The 19,363-nt window shown below is 41.1% G+C and overlaps 1 protein-coding gene across 7 annotated transcripts in view; it reads right to left on the bottom strand.

Annotated features, from left to right (window-relative positions):
• Positions 1 to 19,363, bottom strand: part of ROBO1 (roundabout guidance receptor 1) — a 1,468,549-nt gene that overhangs the window by 677,374 nt on the left and 771,812 nt on the right. For 6 of the 7 annotated variants that reach the window (XM_040338761.1, XM_040338765.1, XM_040338764.1 and 3 more), the window contains exon 1: positions 258 to 507. In XM_040338761.1, coding sequence (XP_040194695.1) covers positions 258 to 492 — 235 coding nt within the window. In that variant the 5' untranslated portion in view covers positions 493 to 507. Of the gene's footprint in view, positions 1 to 257; positions 508 to 19,363 lie in introns of those variants that run through there. The other variant, XM_040338766.1, reaches the window with a different exon arrangement.

Raw genomic sequence — 19,363 nt, 5'->3', positions numbered from 1 at the left:
GTGAATGTTTGCTGAGTAATATAAATCTTGACTTAAATCAACAAATCAAATGCTAGCAAAAGTTCTGTTTTTTATTTATTTTTTATTTAACAAATTATTAGGTTTTTAAAAGGAAACATAAATTCAGCGTATTTACTAACATTGGCTTTGCAAAGTGAACCGCATCTACTTTAGTAAATCAGAACCACTGCATCAAAAAAGCATCCTACAAAACTGATACAACTGAATGCCGAAAAAGTTAAAGTGGTTGACTCTACCTGTGTAGATCACGGAGTTGTCATCGTTTTCGGATGTGGGCGGTGAAGTTCCTCCATTGCTCCCCCTTTTTAGGTCGTCCGTGTCTGTTAAGAATAACATCACAGCTGCAGATGAGGGGTTCATAGTAGTTACAGAAGTTGCAGTTTTGCTCAGCACATATCCAGACACCATTAAATCCAAGCATAGCAGGAGGACACACACAAACAGCAGACAGGACACTTCCCTTTGAAACATCTTAATCAGGCTCCCAAAAAAAAAAAACAGCCTTTCATGTAGATCTGAAAATGGCAGTAATATAATCTTTCATTCGCTGTTTATGGAGTCTTAATTGTAACCTCTCCAGTGCACCTTGTCTGCTGTCTCTCAGCATGTAGACTACCCAGAGTGGGGCAATCAGTACAGGCTGCACTGAGCATATGGAGAGGGGAAGGCAGGATGGCTGAATGCTAGCATTGCTAATTTTCTACCTTATTGTTAATCAAAGCTATTGACTGTGATCACTAGCCATCATCTCTCCATCTCGTGACAATTGAAGCCTCTTGGGAGTAACCCTTTGTTGGGAGAACGGGAGAAAAATAGGGTCCTGTGAAGCAAGAAGGAGCGGAAAATGGGCATCCTTTTTATTTTAGACAATGTAAAAAAAAAGACAAAAAGGGAGGGCAGCAGGCCACAACATCTGTGGGATGAAGTGCTTTATTATAACTAGAAGACGAGACAGAAGTGCAAGTGCATTCAGCAGACACAAGGATCACACGCTCACATTGGCTGCACAAAATACACAGGACACTGTTTATGGGATAATGCATCTGTTTGTATAAATTAAAAGGGTTATAGAAGCTATCTTATGGTTTAGGAAAAAAAAAATTATTCTGGAAGTTTATAATCTAAGAAAACCTCAGTAAAGTAAATGTTACTATCAGAATTATCTAACAAGTGTATCTAAACTCAAGAACAAAATGTAATATATAACTTCTATGTAATGTGACAAATGGACTCAAGGAAACTCATTATTGGTATTGGATGGAGTCTATATGCTTCCCTGGTGTAGAGAAGTGTGCAGAGTATTAACAGAGAATCTTAACCACTTAAGACCTGGACCTTTAGGCAGCTAAAGGACCCGGCCAGGTTTTGCGATTTGGCACTTCGTCGCTTTAACTGACAATTGCGCGGTCGTGCGACGTGGCTCCAAAACAAAATTGGCATACTTTTTTTCCCACAGATAGAGCTTTCTTTTGGTGGTATTTGATCACCTCTGCGGTTTTTATTTTTTGCGCTATAAACAAAAATAGAGCGACAATTTTGAAAAAAAAATAATATTTTTTACTTTTTGCTATAATAAATATCCCCCAAAAATATATATATAAAAAAAATGTTTTCCTCAGTTTAGGCCGATACGTATTCTTCTACCTATTTTTGGTCTAAAAAATCTCAATAACCGTTTATCGGTTGGTTTGCGCAAATTTTTTAGCGTTTACAAAATAGGGGATAGTTTTATTGCATTTTTATTAAATCTTTTTTTTTACTACTAATGGCGGCGATCAGCAATTTTTTTCATGACTTTGACATTATGGTGGACACTTCGGACAATTTTGACACATTTTTGGGACCATTGTCATTTTCACAGCATTATGTATGACCTAATTAGTGTTTCTAACTGTATGGGGGTGTGGCTGTAGGTGTGACGTCATCGATTGTGTATCCCTATAAAAGGGATCACACGATCAATGACGCCGTCACAGTGAAGAACGGGGAAGCTGTGTTTACACACAGCTCTCCCCGTTCTTCAGCTCCGGGGACCGATCGCGGGACTCCAGCGGCGATCAGGTCCACGTGTCCTGCGTCCCTGGCCACGACTGGGCACTAACAGAGGATGTACCTGTATGTGCATGTGCCCAGCCGTGCCATTCTGCCAACGTAAATGTGCAGGAGGCGGTCCTTAAGCAGTTAAAGGGGAAGTAAACCCTGATGGGTTTTACTTTCTCTTTGTATCCCTACAAAGGTAAAGCATAATGGGGTACTATACATTGCATAGTAGCCCAATATGTGTCACTTACCTTAAACCGAAGCCTGCGATGTCCCCGACTTCCTGGCTGGAAGCGTCCATTCTTCACCTCTCTTCCTTCTGGGGCTGTGGACTACGGCTCTGTGACTGGCCGGAGTCGCGTGACATCTCTCCCACACGTGCGCGCGGGAGCCGCCAGTCACGGCATTACCCCATCTAGAAAAGGCACGGCGTGCCCTTTCTAACGTGTGCATGCGCCGAATACATTGGCACATGCGCAGTAAAAATTATCGTACAGGGAATTGTAAATATCTCCTAAACCGTGTAGGTTTATGAGATATTTCCAGCACCTACAGGTAAGCCTTAATTTAGGCTTACCTGTAGGTGAAAGTGGTTGTACAGGGTGTACAACCACTTTAAAGAATATCTAAACCTAAGTTACTAGCTTACTGAATTTCCGGCAGGATCACCAAGTATTTTTGTATACATCAAACAGATATAACAAAAAACTTTCATTGATATATTTTAATGCACAAAATTGGTTTTCTTTGTTAGAGTTTACATACACTTTAAAGGGGTTGTAAAGGTAAACATTTTTTTTCACCTTAATGCATTCTATTCATTAAGGTGAAAAAAACATCCGACAATACTGGCCCCCCCAGCCCCCCCGTTATACTTGCCTGACCCTTTGAAAGTCCCGTGCTCGCCCCCGACATCCTCTTCGCCACTCAGCCTGGCCGTAGATTGGTCACAGTGGATGGATTGAAAGCAGCGCAGCAATTGGCTCGCGCTGCTGTCAATCACATCCAATGATGCGGCGTGCCGGGGGGCGGGGCCGAGTGATACAGTGAGCGGCTATGGCCACCGGATGTATCACGGGAGCGCGCCCGCAAGAGCTCAACACCATGCGAGCACGCTCGCATGAAGGTGTTGAGTCCTTGCGGGGGGGGAGCTGAGACAGCCACCAAGGGACCCCAGAAGACCAGGTTTGGGAACCACTCTGGGCAAAACGAGCTGCACAGTGGGGGTAAGTATAACATGTTTGTTATTTTAAAAAAAAGTATATATATATATATATATATATATATATATATATATATATATATATATATATATCTTTAGTGATCCTTTAATTAAGCCAATGGTAAAATGCAAGGTGCAATCACCCCCATTAACTAAATCAGCTTTTAAATGAGCTAACTATAACAAACTTAAAGTGGTTTGGTTACCTTTGGTTGTTCTCTGACTTAAAGTAGTACAGTATTAAACTCAAAAGCAAAAATTTATTAAAAATGTATTATATTACAGATTACCAATTCTTAGGTGTGATGACTGTATTCGTTTCCTTTTTCAGTTATTTTTTTCAATTTTCATTATGTTATCCAACCAACAAATCTGTTGTTTTTTAAAAGCACAAACTGCCCAGCAGAATTTATCAGTTTACATGGATGAGACAAACCACTTAACATTGGCAGGGGTGATTAAAATTATCAGCTTTTATTTATCCATGCAAAACCTTTATTCCAAGAGGGAAACAAAACAGTTAAAAAAGAAAAAAGCATGGAATCACCCCCAAAATCCAGGCGCTTTTTCGAGCAAGCAAGAAAGGGAAGGGGGGACTAGCGAGTCCACCCCCCCTCCTAAACCATACCAGGCTGCTTGCCCTCAACATGGAAAGGGTGCTTTGGGGTCCACCTCAAAGCACGTTGTTACCATTCTGATGGGGACAAGGGCCTCATCCCCGCAACCCTGGCCTGGTGGTTGTGGGGGTCTATGGGTGGGGGGCTCAGATTCCACCCCCCCTATGTGAATGGGTATGGGGTACATTGTTCCCCTACCCATTCACCCAAAAAAGTGTCAAAAAGTAAAAACCACAGTTTCAGACAATCCCTCTATTAAAAAAAAAAATGTGTACCGCAATGTCCATCCATCTTCAATCGCCACTCGACAGACCTGAAAAATTGAAAAAAAAAGGTCCGCCTCGATGGGAGGCCTCCAAACAACTGCCTATGACAGTTGTTTTATAGGCAAGGGTGGGCCACCCGTTGATGTAACTGAGTGACCCGCCTCTTCTAACATCATGTGACATCAGAGGGGACGGGGTCATCCGGTTATGTCGGCGGTTGGGCCCCAGCCTTGCCTATATAACAGCGGTCACAGCCAAAAGACAGCAGTCATCGGGAGGTCTCCCATGGAGGCAGAGCTTTTTTGTTGTTTTTTTGTTCTATTTTCTGGGTCAGTCGGCGTGATTGACGATTGACGATAGATGTATGAATGCTCCCGTTATTTACATATGTGAATGACGCTTATTTACATGTAAACACAGGGTCTGCAGGTGAGTCATCTGTACACAACAATAAGGCAGAGCTGGGCAGCATTAGTAGCAGCACTTCAAATTGAAATATTAGGACACAGCAAAGAACTAAAACTTCAAGGGACAAGGGAATTTAAACTGGGATAGTTGGCAAGTATGAGGCAGCTGTTTTGGGCCCCACAACAATGACAGGTCCCTATTTGTACTACAGTATTGGCTGCGTATTAGCTCCATTTTCTCTCTGATATGTGTGCGGTGGCAACCCCTGGATTTTACACACACACACATATATATATATATATATATATATATATATATTATGACATCATTATTTGTTTAAAAATAAATACTTATGTACCAGTTATGTAGCAATTTGTATATATAAAAAATAATATATACACAACTGTCATAGGGAGAAAGAGTTCAAGCATAAATCAAGTATGCGTAATATGTATCTACATTCATTGTAAATGACAGGTGTCAAAATGCCTTGACAATTATTCTACCAACTTGGTTTTATTTATGTATTTATGTACTTTAATTTATATACAATTCTCCCAAACAAAATTGGCATCCTTTTTTTCCCACAAATAGAGCTTTCTTTTGGTGGTATTTGATCACCTCTGCGGTTTTTATTTTTTGCGCTATAAACAAAAATAGAGCGACAATTTTGAAAAAAATTCAATATTTTTTCCTTTTTGCTATAATAAATATCCCCCAAAAATATATAAAAAAAACTTATTTTTTTCCTCAGTTTAGGTCGATACGTATTCTTCTACCTATTTTTGGTAAAAAAAATAAGCGTTTATCAATTGGTTTGCGCAAAATTTATAGTGTTTACAAAATAGGGGATAGTTTTATTGCATTTTTATTAATATTTTTTTTTTTTACTACTAATGATGGTGATCAGTGATTTTTTTTCGTAACTGCGACATTATGGCGGACACATCAGACAATTTTGACACATTTTTGGGACAATTCTCTTTTTCACAGCAAAAAATGCTATAAAAAATGCATTGTTTATTGTGAAAATGACAATTGCAGTTTGGGAGTTAACCACTAGGGGGCGCTGAAGGGGTTAAGTGTGACCTCATATGTGTTTCTAACTGTAGGGGGGCGGGGCTGGATGTGTGACATCATTAATTGTGCTTCCCTATATCAGGGAACACACGATCAATGACAGCGCCACAGTGAAGAACGGGGAAGCTGTGTTTACACACAGATCTCCTCGTTCTTCAGCTCCGGGGACCGATCGCAGGACTCCAGCGGCTATCGGGTCCGCGGGTCCCGCGGCCGCAGTCACGGAACTTCGGACCGTGTTGCGGCCACTTAAAGAGGATGTACAGGTACGTGTTTGTGCCCAGCCGTGCCATTCTGCCAACGTAAATGTGCACGAGGCGGTTCTTAAGTAGTTAAGAGACATTATAAGACATTATCACTAAAGGATAAGAAATGGGAAATTGGGCACTCAGCACTTAAATAGGTGGTTGTAGGTAGGGTTTTTTTTCCTTCTTGGGAGGGGGAAGGGAAAGAAGAAGGCTGAGGTAGAAGAGAGATGAAAATCAGGAGGATGTAGGATAGACCCATATTGTTGTTATTGTTGTTATTTATGTTCATGTAATGTTCATGTAATGTTGAATTCATTTTCAATGTGGTTCTTTTTGGAAATGTATTGGAAATGTAATGTAAATTATATCTGTGGTTTAAAAAATTTAATAAAACAAATTAAAAAATATGTTTAATGTTAAAATGTGTGATCAGGGTGGAGGTATCTGGGCAGGTGTGATCAAAGTTAGAAGCATCTAAGGGGTAATCAGGGCTGAGAGGTATCTGAGGGTGTAATCAGTGAATTAGGGTGGGGGTATCTGGGATAGGTGTGATCAAAGTGGGGAGTATCGGGGGGGGGGGTGTCTGGGGAGGTTTGATCAGGGTGGGGAGGCATTTGAGGATGTAATCAGGGAATCAGAGCGGGGGTATTTGGGGAGGTGGGATTAGGGTGGGGGCGATCTGGGGGGTGTGATCAGGCTGGGGAGATAGCTGGGGGTGTATGATCAGGGTGGGGGTATCTGGGGAGGTGTGATCAAAATGAGGAGTATCTGGGGGGTGATCAGGGTGTGGAGGTATCTGGGGGTGTAATCAGTGAATCGGAGTGGAGGTATTTGGGAAGGTATTCATCAAGGTGGGGGGGGGGGGGCGATCTGGGGGTATGATCAGGGTGGGGGTATCTGGGGAGGTTTGATCAGGGTGGGGAGGTATCTGGGGATGTAATCAGGGAATCAGGGTGGGGGTATTTAGGTAAGTGTGATTAGGGTGGGGGGAGCGATCTGGAGGGTGTGATCAGGGTGGGGGTATCTGGGGGTGTGTGATCAGGTTGGGGGTACCTATTTAGGTGTGATCAAAGTGGGGAGTATGTAGGGGTGTGATCTGGGAGTTTGTTTATGGGGGAATCCAGCCATTGGAAGTTTTCGTTTATCTCACCTGCCAGCTGTCTGTGGCCAGTAAGGAGAAGTGAGGAATGTATAACCCCGTCCCCTCATTACACACTGCAGGTCAGCACATCTCAATTTTCAATGCTGACTTCCTTCACGCTGTGCCCCATCATATTACAGGTGCAATGTGAAGGAGGTACCAGCATGGCTGTAGACAGTGACAAGGATGTGGTTGAGGGGAAGGGGTGGCAGGAGGATGGGGGGGGGGGGGTGCGGCAGCACAATACATCTTCTCCTGTGTAGACAAAAATCCTTGTACCAGACCAGCCCTACACATGAGTTAGGTCATCAATGCCTCTCAAATGGGCAAAGCAAAAAGACAGCAGACCTGGAAGAAGAGAAGACGGACATGTCCTTGGTGGGGTGGAGTAACTGCGGGGGGTCAGCTTTGCAGGAAAAAATAAAAAAAGACACCAAGTAGTCATTTTGTCAATAATTGTAGGTTTACTGTGAATATTGAATGTGATGGCAAATGCTGGCTGCCACCCACAACAATTAACTTCTGTTTGAACTTTTAAATCTACATTGAATGTTGCATTAAGGATGTATTCCTTTATTATATGTAGATATACTATGTATGTGTACATTATATATTCTGCACAGTCATGAACAATGAAGATGTTGTTAATGTAGCCATAATAGTCGCAGTGCTTGAAGTTCGGGAAGTTGTACATTTCTATATATATATAAAGTACAACCCAAGTTTCAGCAGCTCATTTATCTTTGTCAAGTCATCATTGCAGATATTCACCAGGGAAAGGTTCTGGGTTGTGAGTCTGAGCTAATTTCCCATTTGATAAAGACAAATTATCAGTGAGCACTCCAGACAAGGTCATTCCTGCTGAGCATAAAGTTTTCAAATAAAGAGTTAAAAAGAAAGAACACCAAGAATTCTCCACTGTTGGCCATATGTGTAACTATTACAGTATGGAAGGTTAATTTAGCTTTTACTCCCGGGGTCTAGCTTCAATCGGTGTTGTGTCTCCAGACTCTGCATGTGGAATCCAAGTCTGTGACCGGCAGAGGGGGAGAGCAAAAAAAAACAAACTCCCTGAATGAATCCATGTATTCACTCTCATCACCTCTATTCGCAGTAGTCTACAGATTCTACTTGTGCTCACCATTATCAACCCCTATGTTCAACACACATGATGAGATTTGAATATAATACTTTACAGATATTATTATTATACAGAATTTGCACACAGAACTTTACAAAATAAAGGGAGACAGTACAATTATAATAGGGTTAGGAGAGTCGTTGTCTAAAGGCAGGCAGAGGAGGGGACAGTTATACAGGTTGGGGTAGAAAGAGGATAGGAAAACTCTACAGAAGCCCTGGACACTTTTGGTTGTTTGTATATCCAACTTTGATTATTTGTGGCCCCTACATGGGTGATTCAGTTGTTAATTCTCCTTAATGAAAAATAGAGTCGGCAACTCCGGAATCCTAATGAATGTCTTTATTGCTTACATAATGTTGGGTATACAAAACGCGTTTCGTCAAGTAGCATTGATCACAGCGTATTACAATAAAAACCAGGACAATGGGGAAACCACTAATGAATCAGAGATGGAATCCAAGAACTGATGCTCTGGCTCAAATGTTCTCCAGCCATCAATAGTAGTCAAAATTTTTAAATAGAGTCGGCAACTTTGAAATCCATATCAATGTTTTTATTGCTTACATAATGTTGAGTATAAAAAGGGCTAACATGTTTCGACAAATAGCATTGATCACAGCACATTACAAAAATAAAAAACAGGGCATATATAGTACAAAACTCCATCCCTGTATTAATCAATTAAACAATTATACACTTAAACAATTAAAGTCGAAATACAGGTCTGACACTGGGATGGTCAGCATGGGGACAATGGCAGAAAGGAAAAAATGTTTAGCCACTTGCCAACCGCTCTATAGCACATTCACTGCTACAGTGCGACCAGGCTGTGCAGGATCATGTATATATACATAATCCTGCACTTCTGGGTATTGGGGCGTGAGTGTGCACCACTAGTGGCTCATAGGCATGTGCAAAAGGGAAAATTTTGTTTCGTTTTGTTTCGTTTTAATTCGTTATTTAATTAATTTCGTTAAGTTAGGTTCGTTACATGTGTTAAATTTGTTTTCGGAACTCGTTCGTTTTCGACCGAATTTCGAAAAATCAAATAGTCTCTTTTCGAATATAATTTCGAAATTCGATCGGAATTCTAAAAAAAAAAAAAAAAAATTTCGAATTCCAAATCGAAAACCCACGGACGAAATTCGATCGAAAAAAAAAAAAATCGAATTCCGATTGAATTTCGTCCGTGGGTTTTCGATTCGGAATCGAAAACGTTCGTTCGGATTCGGTAAATTCATTAATATTGCAATTCGGGAATTCGTATGCATCCGAATGTCCGAATAATGAAAAATTCGTCCGAATTTCGATTCGGAACGAAACTAAATGCACATGCCTAGTGGCTCATGCCTGCTGTGATTCTACACAGTGGAAACTAATCAGTGGGTTCCGTGGACCCGATATCCACCAGCACCCGCTGATCGTTCGGTATACAGGCAGAACGGCAGTCTGCCTATGTAAACCAGGCAGATTGCCATTCTGTTAGTACAGAAGGGGTTGATCCTGTGTTCTTGCTAAGCAGGCAGATGGATCAATGCCTTCCACTAGTAGAAGCACCTCCCCCACTACACTGAAACACCAGCTAGGCACACAGATAACTCTTTGATCACCCCTAAAGTAACCCCCACCCTGCCAGTGTCATTAGTACAGTGGCAGTGCATAATCACTGTAATAATGTCACTGGTCCCAAAAAAGTGTCAAAAATGTCAATTAGGTGTCTGATTTGTCTGCCACAATATCGCAGTCCCGCTATAAGCCACTTATATTTTTAATAACAAAAATAAAAAATAAAAATAAAAATTCCATTACTAGTATATAAAAATATATATATACCGTAAAGATTCCAATATATAGCGAATAGTTTTTTAGAGGCTATAACTTTTTGTGCAAACCAATCAATATATGCTTGTTGGTATTTTTATACAAAAAATATGTAGCAGATTACATATTGGCCTAATATGATGAAGAACTTAGATTTATTTTACTTGATTTTATTGGACATGTTTTAGGGCAACAAGTAAAAAATATTGGGCCAGATTCACAGCAGAGATACGACGGAGTATCTCAGATACTCCGTCGTATCTCTCAGAGTATCTATGCGACTGATTCATAGAATCAGTTACGCATAGATAGCCCTTAGATCCGACAGGTGTAATTGTTTTACACTGTCGGATCTTAGGATGCAATACCGCGGCCGCCGCTGGGGGGAGTTCGCGTCGTAAACCAGCGTCGAGTATGCAAATTAGTAGTTACGGCGATCCACGCCGGTTTTTCGGGTTCGCAACGTCGCTGCTAGTCGTTTCCCATCGCAAAGTTAGTCGTCGTTTTTGGTGCCCTAACTTTACACAGCACACGTATGTGCTGTATAAAGTATGGCCGTCGTTCCCGCGTCGAAATTTAAAAATGTTTCCTTCTTGCGTAAGACGTCCGGGAATATGAAAGTACGCTACGCACGTCGCCGTTCGAAAAAATGACGTCACTTCACGCAAAGCACGGCGGGAAATTCAAAAGGGAGCATGCGCAGTAGGTCCGGCGCGGGAGCGCGCCTAATTTAAATGGCACACGCCCCTTTGAATTACGCGGGCTTACGCCGGAGGCCGCCAGCGTAAGTTTTCATGCAAGTGCTTTGAGAATCAGGCACTTGCGATGAAAACTTGCGGCGGTGTAACGTATCTACGATACGTTACGCCGCCGCAATTCTACGTGAATCTGGGCCATTGTTTTTTCAAAATTGATTGTCTTTTTGCTTATAGTACAAAAAAAATGTCTTGGTCATGAAGGGGGGTAAAGCTTCCAGAGGTCAAGTGGTTAGTAAACAACAAAAACAGATAAATATGTAGAAAATGGGAAAAAAACAAAAACAAAGAATTTACACATACTTTTGCAAATGCAAATGGCGCATAATGTCTACTATACAATAATGTTGTTTAATTGATTAACACGGGGGGGGGGTGTACTATATATGTTCTGTGTTTTATCTTTGTAATGCGCTGTGATCTAGGCTACCAGCCGAAACGTGTTAACCCTTTTTATACTCAACATTTTGTAAGCAGTAAAGACATGCATATGGATTTCGGGATTTCAGAGTTGCAGGCCCTATTTTTTTGTTTTTGACTACTATTGATGGTTGGAGAACATTTGAGCCAGAGCAACCATTCTTGGATTCCATCTCTGATTCATAAGTGGCTTCCCTATTGTCCTGTTTTTTATTGTAATATGCTGTTATCAATGCTACTTGACGAAATGTGTAAGCCTTTTTATACCCAACATTATGTAAGCAATAAAGAGATTCATTAGGATTTTGGAGTTGCATGAAGGTACAGGTAAGTGTAAGCAATCTTTTATTGCAGGGATTTTTAATTTCACATTTTTAAGAAAAAAGTGATAATCACTTACAATCATAGAAATAGAAGGTAACCATAAGCATTCCTGGAATTTTAGGCTTTGCTGGAAGTGTGATGATTTGACCCAACCCTAGTCACTCTTGCTGGACAGTTTTTTGAATGTTTTAAAAAAGAGCTAAATATATATGAATGAAAATTTTACACTGAATACTACATGTAATAATCACAGTGGTCAGAATACAATCTTTTTCTCAATAGTGGTCCTTTAAGGGCCACTTTAACTAGCATTGGTCAACCCCGATCCAAGGTTGGATTTGATGGAAGGCCTTATGATAGCCCACATAGAACGGTGTAGCATGTTCAGAAACACAAACTAGAAGATTTTCATTTAAAGTGGGTTGTCGCAGAGATTTCTTAGCCTCTGAATTCAATGTACACTCAACAAACGCAATGTAAAACAGGTTTGGAGTAGTCCTCATGGTGAGTATCAGTTAACAGTGATGATTTTTATGATGGTCACATTATGGACCCGCTGTATGTGTTTCGTCAGTTTTCACCAGCCTGTTATTAGAAATGTCTGTGCTGAAAGCTTGTTCAATGCTTATAACTGCAAAACACACACATTATGAATATCCAATTGCAACAAGTAGCGATTTCCTTCTGTCATTTCTTTATGTGTTCTACCAATCACAAACCATAACTTTAATTAGAACTTCTTTGAAATGTTTTCATACCAAGCATATTTATAGATTAGCTACTTTTATGGGGAAAAATGTACACTGTGGTATACTGTGTGCTCACAGTAAACTAATCAATTAAAAGCACTGCTGAAATGTATCACTCATAAATCTTTGAGTGTCTGTGCAATCTAATTGGATTTTTTTCAATCAGCTCTGACAATCTAATGTTTGAGAAATCAATTATCAACACCACCATGTTCATTGCACAGGGGTGCTTTGACTGGAACATAGGAATACAATTATCTCAGCATTCCAATTAGATGTTCTTGTTTTAATTTAACTTTACTTTTTCTCATAGAGATGTATTTAGCTATAAACCTTGGTAAATGCAATGGTCTTCTTTGTGTAGCACATTCTACCTTAGGTAGGTGCTAGAGTTAGTTTTTTTTGGCCAGTGCAGGTAAATTTAGGCAGGCCTACATAGCTGAAAACTGATTCTAGAGGTAGAGGAGGGGAAGAGAGGTGGAGCTGTCTGGGATGTGGTAAGGAGCCCTGATCAATCCCCAACTAGGATTGGCAGGGGGAAGGCCTCCTTAATTACCTTGGGTCAGCCCAGCTGGGGAGGAGTTTTTTGGGTGGAAGAACTGGGAGAGGGAGTGTTAGAATGTTGGGGCCTTAATGGAGCCCCCCAGTCTGGGGGGGGGCCTTTGGCCAGGGGCTCGGAGCTGTGAAGGAACCCCACAGAACCCAAGGGGTGTCCTGAACAGGAGCAGGATTGGACAGCGGGGAACACTCCCGGACAAGTCTTCAGGAGGGATCCACAAGGTGTTGTGATGGGAGAGCTGGGAGAGGCATGTTAGGAGTGGATGTAGAGCCAGTGGGAGAGACTGTGATGTTACTACCATTGAAGTCAGGCGGCTGCAGCCAGGAGGGCTGTCAGAGTCTGACTGGGATCAGTATTCCACCTCAAATACAGCTAGCACTAAAAGACTTTCTTTCATCATTGGTTGCTACACCAAAGGGCCCGTGGTCCCGCCAGCAAAAGGCAAATCCCTGAAGTTGGGCTTATTTAAGAGTTGAGCCTAACCATGTGCTAGCTGTGCCAGGAACCAAGTATTGCATAGGAGAGAAAGTAACAGTCTACAAATAAGCATTGTGCTGGAGAATGTGAAAAACGTTTAATTTTGGTCTTATCTGACCAGAGCACCCTTTTCCACATTTGCTGTGTCAAACTGACCTGTCTGGTGTGTTTTTTGGCCTTCATGATGCAGTTTGTTCACTAAGGTTCTCTAACAAACCTCTGAGGGATTCACAGAACAGCTGTTTAATTTTATACTGAAATTAAATTACCGTACACACAGGTGGACTCTATTTACGTATTCGGTGACTCCTAAAGGCAATCGGTTTAACTAGATTGTATTTAGAGATATCAGAGTAGAGGGGGATGAATACAAATGTACGCCACACTTTTCAGATATTTATTTGTAAAAAATGTTGAAAACCATGTATCATTTTCCTTCCACTTCACAGTTATGTGCCACTTTGTGTTGGCCTATCACATAAAATCCCAATAAATCCCAACATTTTTGGTTGTAACATGATAAAATGTGGGACATTTCAAGGGTATAAATATTTTTGCAAGGCACTGTAAATTGTTTTGTTTTTTTTAAGTATTTGATCATACATTTCATTTACGTAGAGCGTTGCATGACCGTGCAATTGTCAGTTTAAAAAAACAGCGCTCTATAGAAAAAAATGGCTTGGTCATGAAGGGGGTAAATCTTCTAGAGGTCAAGTGGTTATATGGTAGGAACTCCCTAAGGGGTGTATTTAAAAAAAAATTATGGAGCTGCTAATTCTTGCAAACAGCACATGCGTTTGTACTGTGTAAATGCTGGCAAAATTGACTGTTACTAGACACATTTTTTCCCAAGTCAGATTCATTCATAAGTCCGATTCATTCATAAGAATAGCTTGAATCGGATCATGTTATGGCCACTGGATAGACCTGGCGATCATAGAATATAAATATTTATTTCCTATGACCATAAGCTCCATTGATTGGCCATAATACAGTACTATTCTGATCAGTGACGGTTCGTCCATAGAGGGCGCTGGAGCACCACCCCCTCTGGCTCCGCACCGCCACTGACTAATAACATAGATTCATTGCATTGCATGAATCTATGTTATTGTCGCCACTGCCGCTGGTCTATTCAGATGGCCGGACATAGAGCGCCGGCCACCTGAATAACGGCAGCTGGTTGGCTGTACGGACGTGCCTATCAGAGCCGCTGGCTCTGATAGGCTTTCCGAGTACAGCCCTCAGGCTGTAGTCGGCTTCCGAATGCTTATCCTCGGGACGTACCAGCGGTGCATTCCTTGGATAAGACTGACAGGCGTCTCAGCCAATCAGGTTCACCGGTTCTGGCTATCGGTATCCTGATTGGCTGAAGCGTCATCGAGGGCGGGAGAAGACATCGAGGGACGTGGATGGCTGACTCCAGTAAAGGTAAGTGCCAGGCGGGGGGGGGGGGGGGGAATTGTACAGGGCACAGCAGCGACGAAGGGCACAGTGACATCAATGGGCACAGTGGCGACAATGGGGACAATTGGCACAGCGGCATGAATGGGCACAGTGGGGACAATTTTGCACAGTGGGGACAATTTGGCACAGTGGCGACAATTAAAGGGCACAGTGACATCAATGGGCACAGTGGTGACAATTAAAGGGCACAGTGGTGACAATTAAAGGGCACAGTGGTGACAATTGGCACAGTGGCTGCGTTTGATGGCATGGCACAGTGGCTGCGTTTGATGGCATGGCACAGTGGTGACAATTGATGGCACAGTGGCTGCGTTTGATGGCATGGCACAGTGGCTGCGTATGATGGCATGGCACAGTGGTGCGAATTGATGGCACAGTGGCTGCGTTTGATGGTATGGCACAGTGACTGCATTTGATGGCATGGCACAGTGGTGACAATTGATGGCACAGTGGCTGCATTTGATGGGTACAGTAAGGCTGCAATTTTTTTCTTTTTCGTTTGCGCCCCCCCAAAAATTTGGAGCACCAGCCGCCACTGATTCTGATTAATTATACTCTTATGAATCTTGAACATCTAACTTGGCGATAAAATAGTTTAGTACCAATCATTTGGCTGGCATTCACACAGAATGATTGTACATTGACAAATAGCTCTGCAATTGTGTTTTATTTTTTTTATAAATACACTCTATAGTGTCCATAGTAACAAGAAGAATGATTTAAGGGTCAACAATGCTCAGAAGTTCATCACAAACCTCTTATACAGGATAAGACTACACCAGACAAGATCCCAGGTACAGAGCCACTTATGGATGAAATCGCAGCACTGGACAATAATGAAACTACTTGGGTCTTTAGGACTACTTTCTCATTTAGCCTTCATGCTGACTTGCACACACTCTAGGATGCCTGCTGCATGCTACTACTTAGGTGGCTTTGGCAACCTTGCTGCTTTGCTGCTCTGGTAATCGTTAATGTAATATGATTTTCAGCTACAAAACCACATCACTGATCCAACAAATTAATGTGCAATGGTTCTACATATGTACAGTATATGCAATGGATTTCTGGCAGACATAGTGACATCATTATCCTGCAGCCATAATTATGTAATTGTGATAGATGTCTGAATAATGTTTTTTTTTTCCTTTTTTTCACATCTGATAAAAAATACATAACAAACTTGAAAGGTTGCAAGAAGCCCCTCTTTCCCGCTCGAGGCCTTTATTTTTTTAAATCTATATACTGTAATTAAATTATGATATTGATCATTTTGTACTCCCCGTGATAGTTCTATATAGCATATTCATCAACATTCCTGCTAAATATATGGGATAAAAGCTTTGTTGAATTAATACATATATATGTGTTTATTTATTTATTTGTTTATTTATTTGTTTACATATTTATTATATTTATTTGCTTATATACGAATATATATTTATATATATATATATATATATATATATATATATATATATATATATATATAGCACCATCAATTTAACTACTTAACCACTTCAATACAGGGCATTTTCAGCCCCTTCCTGCATGAGCCAATTTTCAGTTTTCAGCGCTGTAACATTTTGAAATACAATTGCGCGGTCATGCAACACTGTACCCATATGAAATTTTGAAGAATTTCTTCCCCAGTTTAGGCCGATATGTATTTTTCTACATATTTTTGGTAAAAAAATTGCAATAAGCGTATATTGATTGGTTTGCGCAAAAGTTATAATGCCTACAAAATAGGGGATAGATGTATGGCATTTTTGTTATTATTATTTTTTTTTTATATAAATGGCGGCGATCTGCGATTTTTATCGTGACTGTGACATTGCGATGGACATATTAGACACTTTTGACACTATTTTGGGACCATTCACATTTATACAGTGCCCAGCGGACATTCCCTAGAGGGCCGGGAAGCCAAGGACGTCATATGACAGCTGCCCAGAGGTACAGAGTGCTCCTGCGGATGTCATATTACTATGGGCTGGGTAGGGAAGTGTTTAACCACTTAAGGACCGCCTCCTGCACATTTACGTCAGCAGATTGGCACGGCTGGGCACATGCACGTATAGGTACGTCCTGTGCTAGTACCCAACCGTGGGTCGCGGGCTTAGTAAATGAGGTAAAGCTTCACTTTGCAAAGAATAACCAATCACATTAAAGGAAAATTTAAAAAAAAAATGTTTTGCTAGCACATGATTGGATGAAGAAAGTCAGCAGAGCTTCTGCTCATTTAGTAAGCTCTGGAGCAACTACTCTTGCAAAGTGCACAGTCTATTTGCCTTTCGTAAATAAACCTCATGGAATCCTATGTCTGGATATGAAGGTGCAAAAGTGTCCATCTTTTTATTCTTAGAAAGTTGGGAGGAATAGGTTTTGTGTTCATCAATTTATATTACCTGTCAATGTACCCAGAGTATTCACTGACAGGTAGTATAAATTGATGAAAACCTATACCTCCCAACTTTCTAAGAATAAAAAGATGGACACTTTTCAACACAAAGCATAAGGACAACGAACACAACACTGCCCTGTCCCCACTTATGATGACCTGGAAGAATTAATGTGTAAATAGGACTGATTAAACACACAGGGGCAGATTCACAAACAATTGCATGGGCGCAGCGTATGTGAGATACGCTACGTCGCTGTAACTTACTGTTCCCAGCTTCGAATCCACAAAGAATTCACGCCGTAAGTTACGGCGGCGTAGTGTATCTCTCGTGGCGTAATGGCACGCAATTCAAATGCGGCGAGTAGGGAGCGTGTTTCATTTAAATGAAGCGCGTCCCTGCGCCGAACGAACTGCACATGTGCTGTCCCTAAATTTCCTGCTGTGCATTGCGCTAAATGACGTCGCAAGGACGTCATTGTTTTGACCTGGACGTAAATTACGTCCAGCCTGATTCACGGACGACTTACGCAAACTAAATACAATTTTTAAAATTATACGCGGGAACGACGGCCATACTTAACATTGAGTACGCCACCATATAGCAGCTTTAACTATACGCCAGAAAAAGCCGACTAGAGACGACGTAAAAGAATGCGACGGCCGCTCGTATGTTCGTGGATCGTCGGAAATAGCTAATTTGCATGCTCGACGCGGATTACGACGGGAACGCCACCCAGCGGACGCCGAAGAATTGCATCTAAGATCCGAAGGCGTACGAAGACGTACGCCTGTCGGATCTAACCCAGATGCCGTTGTATCTTGTTTTGAGGATTCAAAACAAAAATATGACGCGGGAAATTTGAAAGTACGCAGGCGTATCAGTAGATACGCCGGCGTACTCTCTTTGTGGATCTGCCCCACAATCACTTTTTTCAAGCTTCTTCATACTGGATTTACAAAATACCAAATTTAATAATTCAAAGGTTAGTATAGTGAAAATATAGAAGGAAATTAGTTTGTAGTTAAATATTACATTTATATAGAGGTCATCAGAGCAAAAGAGAGAACACTGAGATGAAAAGAGGGACAGAGGAATTTGGTTCCAAAAAGAAGGTCGGTCCCTCCAAATAAGCTATAAAAACTTTTACCAGTCTCCCCTTTTGCCATTCACAATCTGACACCATTGTAATTGGGATCATGGTATGCAAACCTGTTCTTCTTTTATTTACAGCTTCACATAAATGAGTAGGATGACCAAAGTAAGCAATATATATATAAAAACACAACTACATAAAATTGCCATATTACACAATTTTGGAGTTTCCATTTTTTTTCCCTCCGCATATTGCAAGAGTGGTAAAATACAGTTCACAGGGTTTGGTAAAGGAAGATTGATGTATACTGTTAAAAGTAGCTAAGATGACTGCACTGCGCTGCTAAGGTTAATAATGCCTTATATATCTGCCCAGCGTGATATGAAGAACCCCGCTGCTCAGACACAAGCACAAATGTGTCTTCGCAGGTTATCTTCTCTTCCCTTGTAGAATTATTCAGGTCATAGATCTTTTAATTTCCTCCCATATGTAGCCCTGTCTGCCTCCGTGTTCCTCTACTACTGCAATATAGGAGCTTCTGCCATGTTTGCAAAAGGCAATTTATAACAAAGAAAGCGAAGAACTGCGACACATAAATGGAAAAAGAAAAAAAAAGAAAAAGAAAATGTCAGCTGGGAACAAGGAGGGGGAAAAAAAACATGAACACAACCGGAGAGGGAAAAAAGCTGAGAAAAACACAGCTTAGGATAAAGGTTAGACATGCACTACAGAATACAAAATTTCTCTGATAGAGCTCATGGAAACAAGAAAAAATCAGAAGTGCTTTATATACACTATGATTGTTCTTAGATGAAAAGTGAGAGAATCATATTAATAATTATTATTATTATTATTATTATTAATAATAATAATAATAATAATAATAATAATACTACTACCGTATTTTCCGGCGTATAAGACGACTGGGCATATAAGACGACCCCCTAATTTTCCAGCCAAAATTTTGGTTTTGGGATACAGTATACTCGCCGTATAAGACTACCCCCTTCCTACTAGTCATGCCTCGCCTCACGGTGCCACCATTACATGCCAGACTGTGTCACTACATGCCAGACTGTGCCCCATTACATGCCAGACTGTGC

Source organism: Rana temporaria, chromosome 2 (assembly GCF_905171775.1).
Source record: "Rana temporaria chromosome 2, aRanTem1.1, whole genome shotgun sequence".
Taxonomy (NCBI): domain Eukaryota; kingdom Metazoa; phylum Chordata; class Amphibia; order Anura; family Ranidae; genus Rana; species Rana temporaria.
This window is presented reverse-complemented; position numbering and strand designations above follow the sequence as displayed.